General features: G+C 40.8%; 1 protein-coding gene and 1 long non-coding RNA gene across 2 annotated transcripts; one reads left to right on the top strand and one right to left on the bottom strand.

Annotated features, from left to right (window-relative positions):
* Positions 1 to 833: 833 nt before the first annotated feature.
* On the top strand, positions 834 to 9470 carry LOC111839351 (N-acylethanolamine-hydrolyzing acid amidase-like). The gene is made up of 11 exons (XM_023803182.2): positions 834 to 1091; positions 1423 to 1590; positions 1776 to 1902; positions 2071 to 2161; positions 2243 to 2319; positions 5996 to 6168; positions 7201 to 7263; positions 7340 to 7406; positions 7547 to 7575; positions 8561 to 8627; positions 8998 to 9470. Exons 1-11 carry the CDS (start codon positions 919 to 921, stop codon positions 9169 to 9171), a joined length of 1209 nt encoding a protein of 402 aa, XP_023658950.1. The 5' UTR covers positions 834 to 918; the 3' UTR covers positions 9172 to 9470.
* LOC111839352 (uncharacterized) lies at positions 2777 to 12712 on the bottom strand. The gene is made up of 2 exons (XR_002837079.2): positions 12410 to 12712; positions 2777 to 3059 (listed from the first exon to the last, which is right to left on the bottom strand). It is a non-coding gene; the product is annotated as an uncharacterized lncRNA (long non-coding RNA).
* Positions 12713 to 13318: the final 606 nt, after the last annotated feature.

Here is a 13318-nt window from a genome sequence, read left to right as displayed (position 1 = left end):
AATCGTTGCAATTTGTTTCGAGGTAGCAGCCTAATTTAACTCCAAACAAATGGGTAAACAGAGGTTTGCCAGCTCACGCATCTGTCCTGACACTCGCGGTTTCAGACCGCTGTGAAGTTGGTTTTATGTTCGATATTCGCCACATTTACTGACATCTAAACTGCAATATCTTCGGGATCATGACGGCAATTCTTTTCAGATTAGGCTCCACATGTGAAGTTAAACGAGGGAAATATTTCACACTTTAAGTTAGCTCCACATTCTCCAGCAATATGAATTAAGAAACTGTGTATGAATATTAATTTACTCATTCAGTTTTACTTTCCTTGGAAATAAAGAATAAGCAATATTTTCTGTAGTTATTTAATACAAAACAACACCCATATTTCATAATGTCATAAACAGTTATATGGACACATACAAATGTTGTTCAGCAAAATAGTTGAGTGTGAAACTTTGCTGAAAGGGTGTGAAAGATGAGAGAGGCCCAGAGGAACATACTGAATTTGGTTTGATGTTGATTGGCTTAAAAATGAAAGAGTTATTGCAATTTATCCAACAGCAATATTGATACACGGTTATAGGCCACATAGAGCTGGTGTTCTGGAAAAAGTAAGTGAGTGAGCTGTTCAAAGCACGCCCCGTCTGTGGACTTGAGAGTTCAATTAGTAGTACAAGTAGAAATTTCTCAAATTAGATGGCAGAAAAGAGTTTTAGCAGGTAGATTTATCAGAACAGTTTGGCAAACGACATTCTTCTTGGGATGCAGGTTGCATTTCGGTATTGCGAAACACTCAAGTATGTGTCTGTGTCACGTGGCCTTAAGGGGCGGTACTGTTACTGACTTCTGTAAATAGGAACTAGTGCCGCGCTGCTGTCTGTACGAAGGTATCTGCGGACTTGTATTGTAATGAAACTATGAAGTGCTCTCTCGCTTTAATCCCCTTAACGCTGGCTGCGTGGTGTTATGCAGACTTTGCGCCACCGATCGTCAATATCAGTTTGGACGAGCCACCGAAAGAAAGATGGGCACCGTTGATGAAAGTGATTGACGTGAGCTACTTCAGAAATATTCTGCCTCAGATCATTGCGTAAGTACACAAACCACATCACAAAAATTTCCGCAATACTAAATTTGTTTGTACTGCCTGTGAAACAATGTTTTGATGTGACTGAAAAGTTCCATTTAAGAGGTCCCTGGTCTATTTGAGTTGTCAGAGGGGCCCCTACTATTTTATACGATGGTGTAACTGTGGAATGAGGATGGAGGATCACCGACGATAATAAACCCCCGTTTCCAAAAAAGTTGGGTCGCTGTGTAAAATGTAACATTAACTGAGGGAAGATAAGGAACTGCCTTCACTTTTACTTTCATTTATAGTGGGAAACCTTGATCCCAGTATATTTTTATTCCTGTTATAGCCAAGTTGGTAACCCAAAATGGGTACATCAAGCCATCAAACCTGTGGTAGAAACCTTGGAAGATTACATACCACAGCACTATGCAGGAGAAATCCAGGGACTGGCCTCCCTATCTGGAATTGACATCACTGACATCATCCTCGCGAACTTTGTCTATGAAATCACAGCGTATGTACTCAGTGCAGAACCACTGCATTTATTGCTCAACTCCAGACTATGTATTTAATGTTTTATGTTTTATGATGGAAGCTAATATTGCTCTTTAGCGGACAGGTGACAGTTTTCAAGGTGTATGGTCTAACCCACTCAACACAAAAACTGAACCTAAGATCGCAGCCTCTTCCATGCCTCAGGTTTTGCACGAGTATTGTCGCACAGGACACAAATGGCCGTATCTACCATGGGAGGAACATGGACTTCGCATTTGTGGAGATTTTGAGAAATCTCACAGTTGATATTATATTTATCAGAGATGGAAAGGTATGTGGTCCAGTGGCAGCTTCTAAGGGTGAATGTTTTTGCTTTTGTTGCTGTTATTCTATGTTTTACATTAGTGGTTTAGGTGTTGTTTAATGTTTTAGGGATTAGAAAATGTGAGCAACAGATATGCCTTACAAAACAAAATCACTTATAAATGTGTTTCTTTAGGTGGCCTATAGAGGGACCTCCTTTGCCGGCTATGTTGGCCTGTGGACAGGACAAAGTGCAAATAAATTCACCATCTCTGGAAATCAACGCGGTAGGCTACGTCTGGCCCTTGATGTAACATGGAGAGTCATGTGTTTATCAGTATAGTGGTTTGATGACTTTTTGTTCACAGATGATGGGTTTTCGTTGGAGAATGTCACCTTAGCCATCATACTGAAAAACACACCAGCCAGCTGGCTCATCAGAGAGGTGGGTATTCGTGCAGTTTATTTATTTATTTGGTCATTTCTTTAGCAAAGTGCTTTACAGCTGTTTCAAAAGAAAATAGAGCAACTGAAATTTTAGGAATTGAATAAAATAAGACCTCTGAGGGTTCAAAGTCGACTGGTTACCCAACCCCCAGGCATGCTAACATTATAGAATATAACCAAAATGAATCTGCTTTTCATAAATGCAGGGTGTGAACTATACTCATAGTCAGAATCACAGTGTGTTGTGTTTTAAGTTGTGGGTGAGCAAGACTAATGTAATAAATCCCATTCATGAACGGGCAAACCATTCCAGAATATAGGGGCCCTGTGGATAAAGACTGTATTACCATCTGTTTATATGTGCTGTACTTTATATGTGGGATAACAGACAGACTGTGGGGAATGGGGGTGTTCCACAGAGCAAGATTTCTCAGTGTCACGACAGAATTCTCGGGCAGGGTTCGAAAGCCTTTAATCAGGGTAAACGAAAGAGAAGTCCAAAGTACAATCAGGGTCAAAGCCGGGGTCCGTCCAGTCCGAAAAACCAAAGCCAAGGGGATATCCGTGTTCGTATTCTGGTCGGGTGTGGTGTGATCGGAGAACCGGGAAGTCCGTTCGAAGACGCTGACGGGAGACACCAGGAGAGGACACGAGGGAAGATCAAGGCTGGGTCGGAAGGGAGTGGGACGGATCGGGAAGAGCAGGAAGCGGGAGCAGGGAGAGTCGGGCGGATCGGAGCTGAAACAAAGACAAGGGAGATAATCGCTTGGACATTGCATTCTACAATACCTCGCATCGAATGACGGTCATGCGGGGTTTAAGTAATGAAGGTAGGCGTGGCGTAGCGAAGGGGGGCGTGGTCGCTCGTGGTCGCTGGTGTGACACTCAGCTGGGTTAACTTAAGCTAGAAGGGTTCATTTAAGCCAGGGCTGCCCAATCCTGCTCCTGGAGAGCTACCACCCTGCAGAGCTTAGGTACAGCCCAAATTTAACACACCTGATACAGATAATCAGGCAATATGTATCCCCTCAGGCAATATGGTCTTAAATTCCGCCTTTTGTCCGGGTGGTGCTGGTTGCGATAACATAGTAAAATAGGCGTCCTTGCACAATGCCTCTCTATCCCCCTGAAGGCAATATAAGGTGCTGTATACCGCCCCCCCTATCTCCTGAAACCAAGATAAGCATCCTGCATGCCAATCTAATGGTCCAGCATCCTGGCTTCTTCTTATGAGACACAAGTTATTTGTGAAGAAATAGGTTTTACAGGTGATCAGAAAAGAATAACATGTTTGTGCAGTTCAGTAACATTCGGGGTGAATCATGGATGATGAATCTGAATTTCAGGATGATTAGTCCATACACGATCAGAATTAATCCACAACCACAACTTCCCAGAATATTACAGTAGAAGGATTAATTCCATGCCACGTGGGCGACGTAATCATCCGCAAATTCATCCTAATACAGGCATTTGACTGTGGCTGATGCTGTTGCTGTTGTGGTTTTATCTTCCCCTGCCAATCAGGAGTCAGGAGCCGCTTGTGTAGATCTTCAGATTCAGTCTTTATTGCAACAGCGAGGTTACAGCCAAGGCTGGACACCCTACAGGAGTGTGTCCAATACTGTTTTACACTAATTTTTATACATTTTCTTATCATGTAACAATATCTCGTCACTTAAGCATCATCATTCCCTCAACTAATCACCATCGTTGTTTCCTCCCTTGATCCACACCCCTAGATGATAAGTTTGTCAATCATCTCTTTTACTGTTTGGTCCCTCGGCCGAACATAATGGTGGCGTGACCATCTCTAGTTGGTTTTTTTAATTCCCAACCGTGAACTTTTGGTGAACTCAGGCGAATCCCTTCCTTCAGGAGCAAACATTGGCAGCTTCAGCTTGTTGCACATGTAAGTTAACATCATGTGTTGTTATTATGCAATTACTAATGGAAATTTATAGAGAGAATAAAAGAGGTCCAAACACTAATCAAAATTTGACCACTGACACTGAGTACTGTTATTTGTCCCTTGAGCATGATACTGATTAGTTAATTAAGACTTAAACATATCAACACCATTCCACACAAGCCAACATCAAATTCATGTCTATGAAATGGAATAGAATGATCAACGATGTCAAAAGTCGCATTCAGGTCAAGGAGCATGAGCACAGTCACACTGCCAGTATCGTTTTCTCTTGTTTTATCATTTATGACTCTAGTTGACGCAGTTTCAGTGCTGTGTCTTTGACTGATGCCAGACTGGGATTTATCAAGTGTGTTTTGTGTATCCAAGTATAACTGGTTGGTATTGGTCAGCAATACAGGTTAATCCTTATTTGTTAGATAAGAAATTAGTTTAAATAGAGAGCGAGGGAGATTTCTATTGCGGTCAATAGGGCAGTATCACAATAATCTTTTTCATCAGTCATAGATGGAGGCTCACTTGCAAAGGTGATTAGAAAATGGTCAGAGAAGGACAGATACATAATGAATATCAACTCTGTGGGTGATAATCAAGTCCATTGTATGACCTATTGTCTGTGTGGAGTTTGCACGCTCTCCCTGTGTTAGCGTGGGTTTTCACCGGGGGCTACAGGTTCCTCCCACAGTCCAAAAGTGTGTAGGATAGGTTGATTGGTAAGTCTGAAATGGCCCTGTTTTAGTGTGAGTGTGTGTGTGAGTGTGTGTGTGAGTGTGTGTGTGAGTGTGTGTACCCTGTGGTGTATTGGCGGCTGCCCAGGGTTGGTTCCGGCCTGCGCCCATTGTTCCTGGGTTAGGCTCCAGGCCCCCCCGCGACCACATTTGGGATTAAGCGGTTACAGAAAATGGATGGATGACTGTGCACATGAATGGGTCCTGTTACATGCTGGTACTAACCAACAGAGTCAAGCAGAGATAACAGAGTTTTGCCAAAGGCATCAATCTCTACAGTATATCCATATATATGTTAAAAACACTAAGTGTCCAACTCCGGTCCTGGAGAGTTACTATCCAGTAGGTTTTCTATCCTACCTGGCTTCTGATGAGCCACACCTGCTCCTGGTATTTACCTAAGAATTATTGTGGCTCAACAGAAGTCAGGTAGGATAGAAAACCTACTGGTTAGTAGCTCTCCAGGACTGGAGTTGGAGACCCCTGCCTTATAGTTTCTAGTTCAATTTTTAATAGTCCTAAAAATGGTTAAAATTCACAGGTCTGATTCAGTGTCTAGCACTATATCCATATTAAGAAGTGATTCGATTCCAAGAGAGTGAACATTCAACAATGAGCTTTTTATGTTTGGTTTCTCTTGAGTCTGATTTAACCTTACCAGTGGAATTGATATTAAATTATCTGCACAGGAGCCCCTAGTGGAATGTTTAGGTTCAGATCTTGGTCTAGCAATAGCTACCATATTCTTTATTTGTTCACAGGGCTCTGTTTCTGAATAATTGTTTGATTTAGGAGATGCCAAGTTGTAGGGATAACAACGATCATTGTGCCATAACAGGAGTGCTGTAGAATTGCTACGTTTGGGAGACAGACTGGGAACAAAGGCACAGGGGACGGAGATACCTTAATGAAAGCCCCATTTGCATGAATTGAAGTGACCGTTCACCTGCAGCTGTGACTGGTCTGAGGTAGAGGGTGACCAGTTATGAAAAGGGCCTTCGCTGTGTGCCTGTCAGACCCTGGAAGAGGCAGCAAGCTACCAGGATGCCTTGGAGCGCTTGTCCAAGGTGCCCATCATCACCCCTGTCTACTACATCGTAGGCGGTGTGCAGCCAGGGGAGGGCGCAGTGGTGACCAGGAATAGCTCAGGAGCAGCAGACGTGTGGGAGCTTGATCCTCCCCATGGACAGTGAGTGCCCTCCCCCGCCTTCCTTAAACACATAGCAGTTAAGGTTTCCTTCTGTACAGATAACAGCATTTTGGCTTTGTCCAGTCCACATGGGTACAGATATACCTTCAGATTAAAAAATTATATAAACCAAATTATATACTGTACATTTATCTGGGTAGTTAGCATATATTTGCTCAGAAAAAACACAGTTTAACATTAGAACACATGCAAATTGACACTAACACAATAAAATGAATCTCTTATGTTCTCTGAAAACCTACTGCATAGCTGGAAACTTGATGGATAGATAGATGAACACTCCTTTGGTTTCCAGACCTCTTTTCAGTGGCACCTCAGCCATTCCATGTATTCCTTAAATTTCACCACCAGCTCAATTAATTAACTTAATTAGTAAAGTCAAGTCAAAAAACCCATGGGTGTATTGGACAGCTGCAAATGCTGGGGAGTTAGGATAGGTTTACATGGCGGAGCTGGCACACTGACAGACATGATGTCATTCTTTTACACCAATCAGAAGGTAATTTAAACACTATTTTCATTGACTGCCTGAGACATTTATAGGAATATTCCCACATATTGGATCTCTCTCTTATTGGTTCCCTGTGCCTTTCAGTTTATGTTCTTTAGCACAGTATTCATTCTTTCTACATATGCTCCCCGGGTTACGTTCTGATAAATATTAAGGCAAAAATATTGTAAAGCGAAAATGCATTTTAATACAGTATACCTAACATAACAAACATCATAGCCTAGCCTACCTTAAACATGCTTAGAACACTTACATTAGCCTACAGATGGGCAAAACCATTAACACAATGATTATTTTATAATTAAGTGTTGAATATCTCATGTAATTTATGGAATAATGTACTGAAAATGAAAAACAGAATGGAATTGGAATACCTGTAATAAAGTCAGTAACACAGGCCATCGTAACCTGGGGAGCATCTGTATAGCCTCGGTTAATATACTTATTGCACTGTATAGTCTCACAAACCATAAGAGTGATGTGATTTTTTTCTACTTCAGGTGGTTCAGGGTAGAGACCAACTATGATCACTGGAATCCTCCACCACATGGAGACGACCGTAGGTGAGGCCAAGTCTCAAAACACTCAGTCATGCTGTTATTTAAAACAGTCATCACTATTTTACCTTTTTTCCCTCAGAACACCAACCATCAAGGCATTAAATGATACTGGTCAAAAGAACATTAATTTGGATTCACTTTTTAAGGTAGGTAGACTAATCCTTGTAAACACAAGCTGTACTGAGGGTGCACGAGTCATGTCAAAACCAAAAAAATGTTAAACCTGTTTCACTTGATTGGGAAAAAAATGCTTCAGTTCAGCAGCTAAGACTTATCGTTTTGACAGGTTTTGTCAGCAAATGCAACATGCAATAGGTGAGCAGAATTTTTTTTTCTCCTCTCTGTAAAATATCCCTGTATGTTAATTACAGTGGTACCTCGGTTCTCGAACTTAATCCGTTCCGGACTCCGGATCGAATCCTAAAAAGTTCGAGTTCTGATCGAATTTTTCCCATAAGAAATAATGGAAAACCAATTAATTGGTTCCCGGTCCCCCAAAATTAAACCTAAATATGTTGGGGTTTTTTTAGCATTTAAACACAAAATGAACAGGGTAAAACAAGAAGAGCATTTTTTTCTTAATGGCTTCCAAAATGATAAAGATCTTATCCCAACATTACCCCTGTCCTGCCCCGATCGTCCTCTCCTTCCGTGTGCCACGCAATGCATTACGGTTAGATGCATTGCGACCTCTCATCCGGCTGCACAAACTGAAACCGCCTCCGTGACGACACACCTTTGCCCTTATTGGCTGAAGAGTTTAGTTACACGCTTGACGTTTGTATCCCAGGCAGTTCCGTTGCGTAATCTTCTATTTCTCCCGAATATCACGTAAAGCAGTGAGAACTGGTTTTCAGTTAATTTACCTGGTAAAATAAAGTTTAAATAAATGACATAAATGCTCTAATAGTACACGTACGTTAGTGGTTTATTTATTGTTAGTTACTGTAATGTTGCGCTGCTTTATTTGGTTAATCGTCCAGTCTGTGAAGAAGGCATTCAAGTAAGAATTGCATTGTAGTATGACTCATTTCCTGGCGCATACAATTTATATTAGGTCGGCGTTCACCGTTCGACTTCTGATATTCAGATCGAGTTCTAGGTCAAACTGGTTTGTTCGACTTTCAAGAAATTCGAGTTCTAGTGATTTCGAGAACCGAGGTACCACTGTACTATGGAGAGCAGCGCAGTCTGTCATTTGTTGCGACAGTGCAGCTTTGAAACGTTGCCTGAAAGTCACAGAGAATAGTGCAGCGTGTCGCTCTGTATTGTCTGTGGCTGTGAACAAATTGTTTTCTAGGGGAACGATTTACACAACAGTGATGAGCGCTGGCACTCCAGAGAAATATCGTACCGTAATGAGAGAGGTAAGGAAGGCTGGATGAGCGGCTTTTTTCAGAATGAACTCCAAATTGCCTCGAATATATTCTGTCTTCTTAAGTCCAGGCTTTTGGCTTTCAGCTTCAGTAGTTAATTTAGATGTTTGTTAGAAAAAGCAACAATACTTAAAACTACGTTCTTTGTGTATTTTGTGAGGTAACTGACAAACGGGGTACGATTCGTCTAGGTATTAATTACTTTAATATTACAATCAACAACAAATATAAATAATACTTCCATCATTTTTTGCAGTGGAACATTAAACTAAGTACACTTTAATGTAACAAATCAAAAATTCACATTGTAAAACAATCATAATAGTATATGATTAACTAATGTTTCCTTTTCCATTTTTAGAAATGCAATTGGATTGGAGTGCCCAGAAGCACAAATACTCCGCAGACCGTCTCTGTTTCGATAGGAATTATATTTATTTTTTGTGTTTGTTCAATAGGTTTATATTTTACGGAGCTCCTAAGGCGACAAAGGAGGAGAAAAAAAAACGGCAGTTATAACTCAAAACTGTTGTGACTTTGAACCGGAAATATGAGTAATCAGTCAGTAAGGAACACAATTGATAGGAAAACATGGAGCGTTTAATCAAATTTTACTTTGATCTTGGTCTGCAATATAAGCACATTTAGTTTGTTCTCGGATCTAGGCATGATTAAGAGGATTTTATGTGAAAAGGGATTATTCCGACGGAAAAACTACTCCGATTTGGGTGATGTCATTAACTTCATTCTTGAGCAGCTTTTGCACTTTGGGCAGCTTCATGGTTATCGATAGATGTACGCAAAATGCAGAATAAATGGACTAAATGTGAGAAAGGAGGATATGCGTTTGATTTTAAAAGAGCTTGATCCAGCAGGAGTTTAAACGAGACGATGCCCAAAGGAGACGCAACTACTTCTCCAAGGGGCCCAATTTCATCTGGCATGTAGATTCCTATGACAAACTTAAAAAATTTGGTGTGTGCATTAATGGATGCATTGACGGATTCTCCAGAAAGATGATCTGGCTTAATGCATACACAACCAGCCGTGATCCAAAATTGATTGGAGGTTATTATATTGAAGCGGTGCAGCGTTTAGGGGGATGTTAGTGAGGGGCGATCTTGGAATAGAAAATTCCAAAATGGGTTAGATGTTTACTAATCCTGTAAATACAACCCAGAAGAGTGTAATGAAATTAAAATTAGGCAGAAAGAGCCATTCAGAAAGAGAAATTAGTTACTAAAGAGAAATTAGTTACTAATTTACAACCTTCCTTACAAACGGGTGCATAGTTTATTATTATTATTATTATTATTATTAATTAGTTTAAGTTATCATAACCTTAATATTTTAAACTAACTTTAATCATTCAAATTCAAAATATTATTTGCTTTTACTTTGTAATTATGTCCTTTTTGACCAATCTTTTTATACAAATATTTGAGTAAAAATGAACACTGCTATAGAATAGTGTACGATTATTAACTATAAGTACTTTGTAATTGTAGGCTTGGATTATTTTATTATATAGCCTAGTGTTTGTTTACTGATCGACAAAGACAATGAAAGAACAAATTAATCAATAATTTATTTGTAACAGGATTATTTATTTATAAAATAACACACCACAGATCCTCAAGAAACAGTAACAAAATCATAGTGACAGAAATTGACAGACCTTTTTTATTTAGAAGAAAATGCGTTTTAGATATTTTTGATAATTTTATGATAATTTCTAAATATGATCCAACACACAACAAATGGAATTTTACGTTAGTATTTGACTGAGGTACTGAGCCGGTAAGTGGTCACGTGACAAAAGAACGAACGACTCGAAAGACTCGAGATATGAACTAATCAATTCTGTTTCCGGCTCAGACTGCATAGGTTAAGCTTATGGGGTTGTCACGTGATGAACGAACGACTCGAAAAACCCCGAAGACTGGAAACAGGTGAATCAATAATTCCAATACAGAAACTATAGGAAGTTACGCAAATGCGCATCCGCGACTGAACGAATCACTCCCACGAGACGACTCGTTCTTCCCGAGTCACATTAAAGATTTGTTCAAAATGAACGAATCGTTCAAGAACGACCCATCACTAATGCTTCACGTAACGACCATACATACATTGCGGAGTTTTACGCGGAGTTCATAGCTGCACCGAGTTAAATAGAGTTAATGCCCACCTACCAACCAATCAGAAAACAGAATTTGTTGCACGTGATCCCGCTGCAAGCACACTATTACATGGATGCGCACATATACCACATATTGGTATATAACTATTTAAAGAAGAAACTCATTGTAATTCATTAGCAGCCCATCACCATTAATTAACTGGTATACTTGAATTTTATCATTGTGTCATGTTTTATAGGACAGGGATCCATCCATCCATCCATTATCTATACCGCTTTATCCATCTGGGTCACAGGGAAGCTGAAGCCAATCCCAGCATCATCGGGCGAGAGGCAGGGTACACCCTAGGCAGGCCGCCAGTCCACCACAGGGACTGGGACAGGGATCTATTTTTGAATATAATATGGTAATTATTCCAAATTAAACATTTATGGGGTGAGATATTGGGTTGGACAGATACAACTTCGTTCAGATTAATACACTTTCAATTAAAAACGCACAACTCCTGGTGCTGGTTGCAAGTTTGTTCAGTCATGTCAAATAATGTCAATGTGTCAATAATCAATCTGTATGTGAGCAAAGTTCCCAGGTGTATTTGAACATGAAAGATACATTGAGCCAGGCAGGTAACAATTGATATGAGTTTCAGGCATCATAGTCTTTCATATTCAACTGTTTTCAGTGGCTCAGTGTCTAAGCCCTTCATGTGCTGACTGAAATTTGCTAAATCATGCCAAGTAATGTCTATCATTGTGTATGTGAGCTAGATTTCCAGGTGTATTTGAAGGTGAGGAATACATTGAGCCAGGCAGGTAACAACAGATATCACTTGTTGTTAAACTGTCATCATGGAGTAAGTTTTTACTGGCTCAAAGCATTTAACCCTTTAAACTCCTGTCTGGAAATTATCGAATGATGACAACCAATATATATGTGAGCTATGTTCCCAGCATGATTTGAAGGTGAAAATCCCTTTAGTTCCTGCCTGTAATTTGTCAAAAAATGTCACGCAATGTGCATAGGAGTAATGTTCCCTGTTAGATGAAAACAACTTTGAACCAGTCTATTTACAAAGGAAATTACTTTCCGAAATTACACTGAAGCGAATACTGAGTTCCCCAAACTCTTTAATTTCCGGGGCCCCTGTCTGGATAATCATCAGATGATGTTACTAGGAATCGAAAGCCAAATGAAATTCTGAAAGTCAGTCTCGGTAAATGACTCCCCCTACAGGCGCAATCGCGTCATTGCATCTGGCTACGAAGCATTTGAGATGAACTGGAAAAGGAGCTGCGAATAGGAGCCAACTTCAGCATCATCCCCCTTTCTCCTCTATGGCAAATTATTATCGTCAGTGACCCCCAAGTTGAGACCCCCCCACCCCCCGGTCCACAGTTACACCATCGGTACAAAATAGTAGGGGGCCCTCTGACAACTCAAATAGACCAGGGGCCTCTTAAATGTTATTGTGTCTTTGTTTATAACAGGTAAAACTGGATAAACATGAAGAATGTAAAGTAGTCATGTGAGCAGAATACACAAAAGCTAAAGTGACATCAAGTGACTTTTACACGCAGTATAATCAGATTTGGTTTCGCTAAGTTTTTCTGATGGACTTTGTGTACTTACTCAATAATCAGAGGCGCGATTTTTCTGTAGTATCTCACGTCAATCACTTTCATCAACGGTGCCCATCTTTCTTTCGGTGGCTCGTCCAAACTGATATTGACGATCGGTGGCGCAAAGTCCGCATAACACCACGCAGCCAGCGTTAAGGGGATTAAAGCGAGAGAGCACTTCATAGTTTCCTTACAAGTTAGTAATGAATACCAGAAATGGCAATTTCGGCACCCTAGATCGATTCAGTCCGACTCTTCCCGTTTTGATGCGAAGAACTACTGATGCCCAGCGACTCGAAGCTCGGAGTCCAGCCTGCTTTTATTATGCAATATCACATGACCGATGACATCCGACACAAGGGAGGATGGGTTTCCATCACCTTGTTATAAATCGTTTTGGATAAAAACATCTGATTAATCGATGCCATATCTAGACACAGAGGCGCGCATGGTGCTTTATGTTGCAAGAATTCCGTTCATCAAGGAAGAAGGCTGACAAGAAGAATCCGTAGTATACCGTGTGGCTGCACAAAGCTGAACTGAGTAGCATATTAGTTAGTTAGTTAGTGTGAGTTAGCCTGTGTGGGTTTTCTGTGGACAAGCCCAACTGTGGGGGACCCCAAAAGTGCTGTGGAATCGCACGTGGTATTAATCTGGGTTTGCCCTGCCCACAATGGCCCACAGTAAACCCATACCTGCTCATGCAGGGCCCAAATGAGCATGCTTACTGGGTCAACATTTTGGCGAATTAATGTTCTCTCTCTCCAGCACTTTGTTCTCATTCCTGTTGGTCACATCAGGTAACATCTGTGGCCTGCAGCCAAGCTACCGTGCAGTAATTGCTTTATAGGCTGCAGACATCACAGCTAAGAGGTGCTGAGGACCAATAAACTCCCAGAATGCTCAGGCACTGCGTCTC

This window comes from Paramormyrops kingsleyae, chromosome 2 (genome assembly GCF_048594095.1).
Source record: "Paramormyrops kingsleyae isolate MSU_618 chromosome 2, PKINGS_0.4, whole genome shotgun sequence".
Lineage (NCBI taxonomy): Eukaryota > Metazoa > Chordata > Actinopteri > Osteoglossiformes > Mormyridae > Paramormyrops > Paramormyrops kingsleyae.
This window is presented reverse-complemented; position numbering and strand designations above follow the sequence as displayed.

Excerpts from the sequence above, each read along its gene's own strand:
- LOC111839351 (XM_023803182.2), top strand. The coding sequence starts at position 919 with ATGAAGTGCTCTCTCGCTTTAATCCCCTTAACGCTGGCTGCGTGGTGT. Across the intron at positions 1,092-1,422 it reads ATTCTGCCTCAGATCATTGC|CCAAGTTGGTAACCCAAAAT; the intron begins GTAAGTACACAA and ends TTCCTGTTATAG. Across the intron at positions 7,407-7,546 it reads ATTTGGATTCACTTTTTAAG|GTTTTGTCAGCAAATGCAAC; the intron begins GTAGGTAGACTA and ends TCGTTTTGACAG.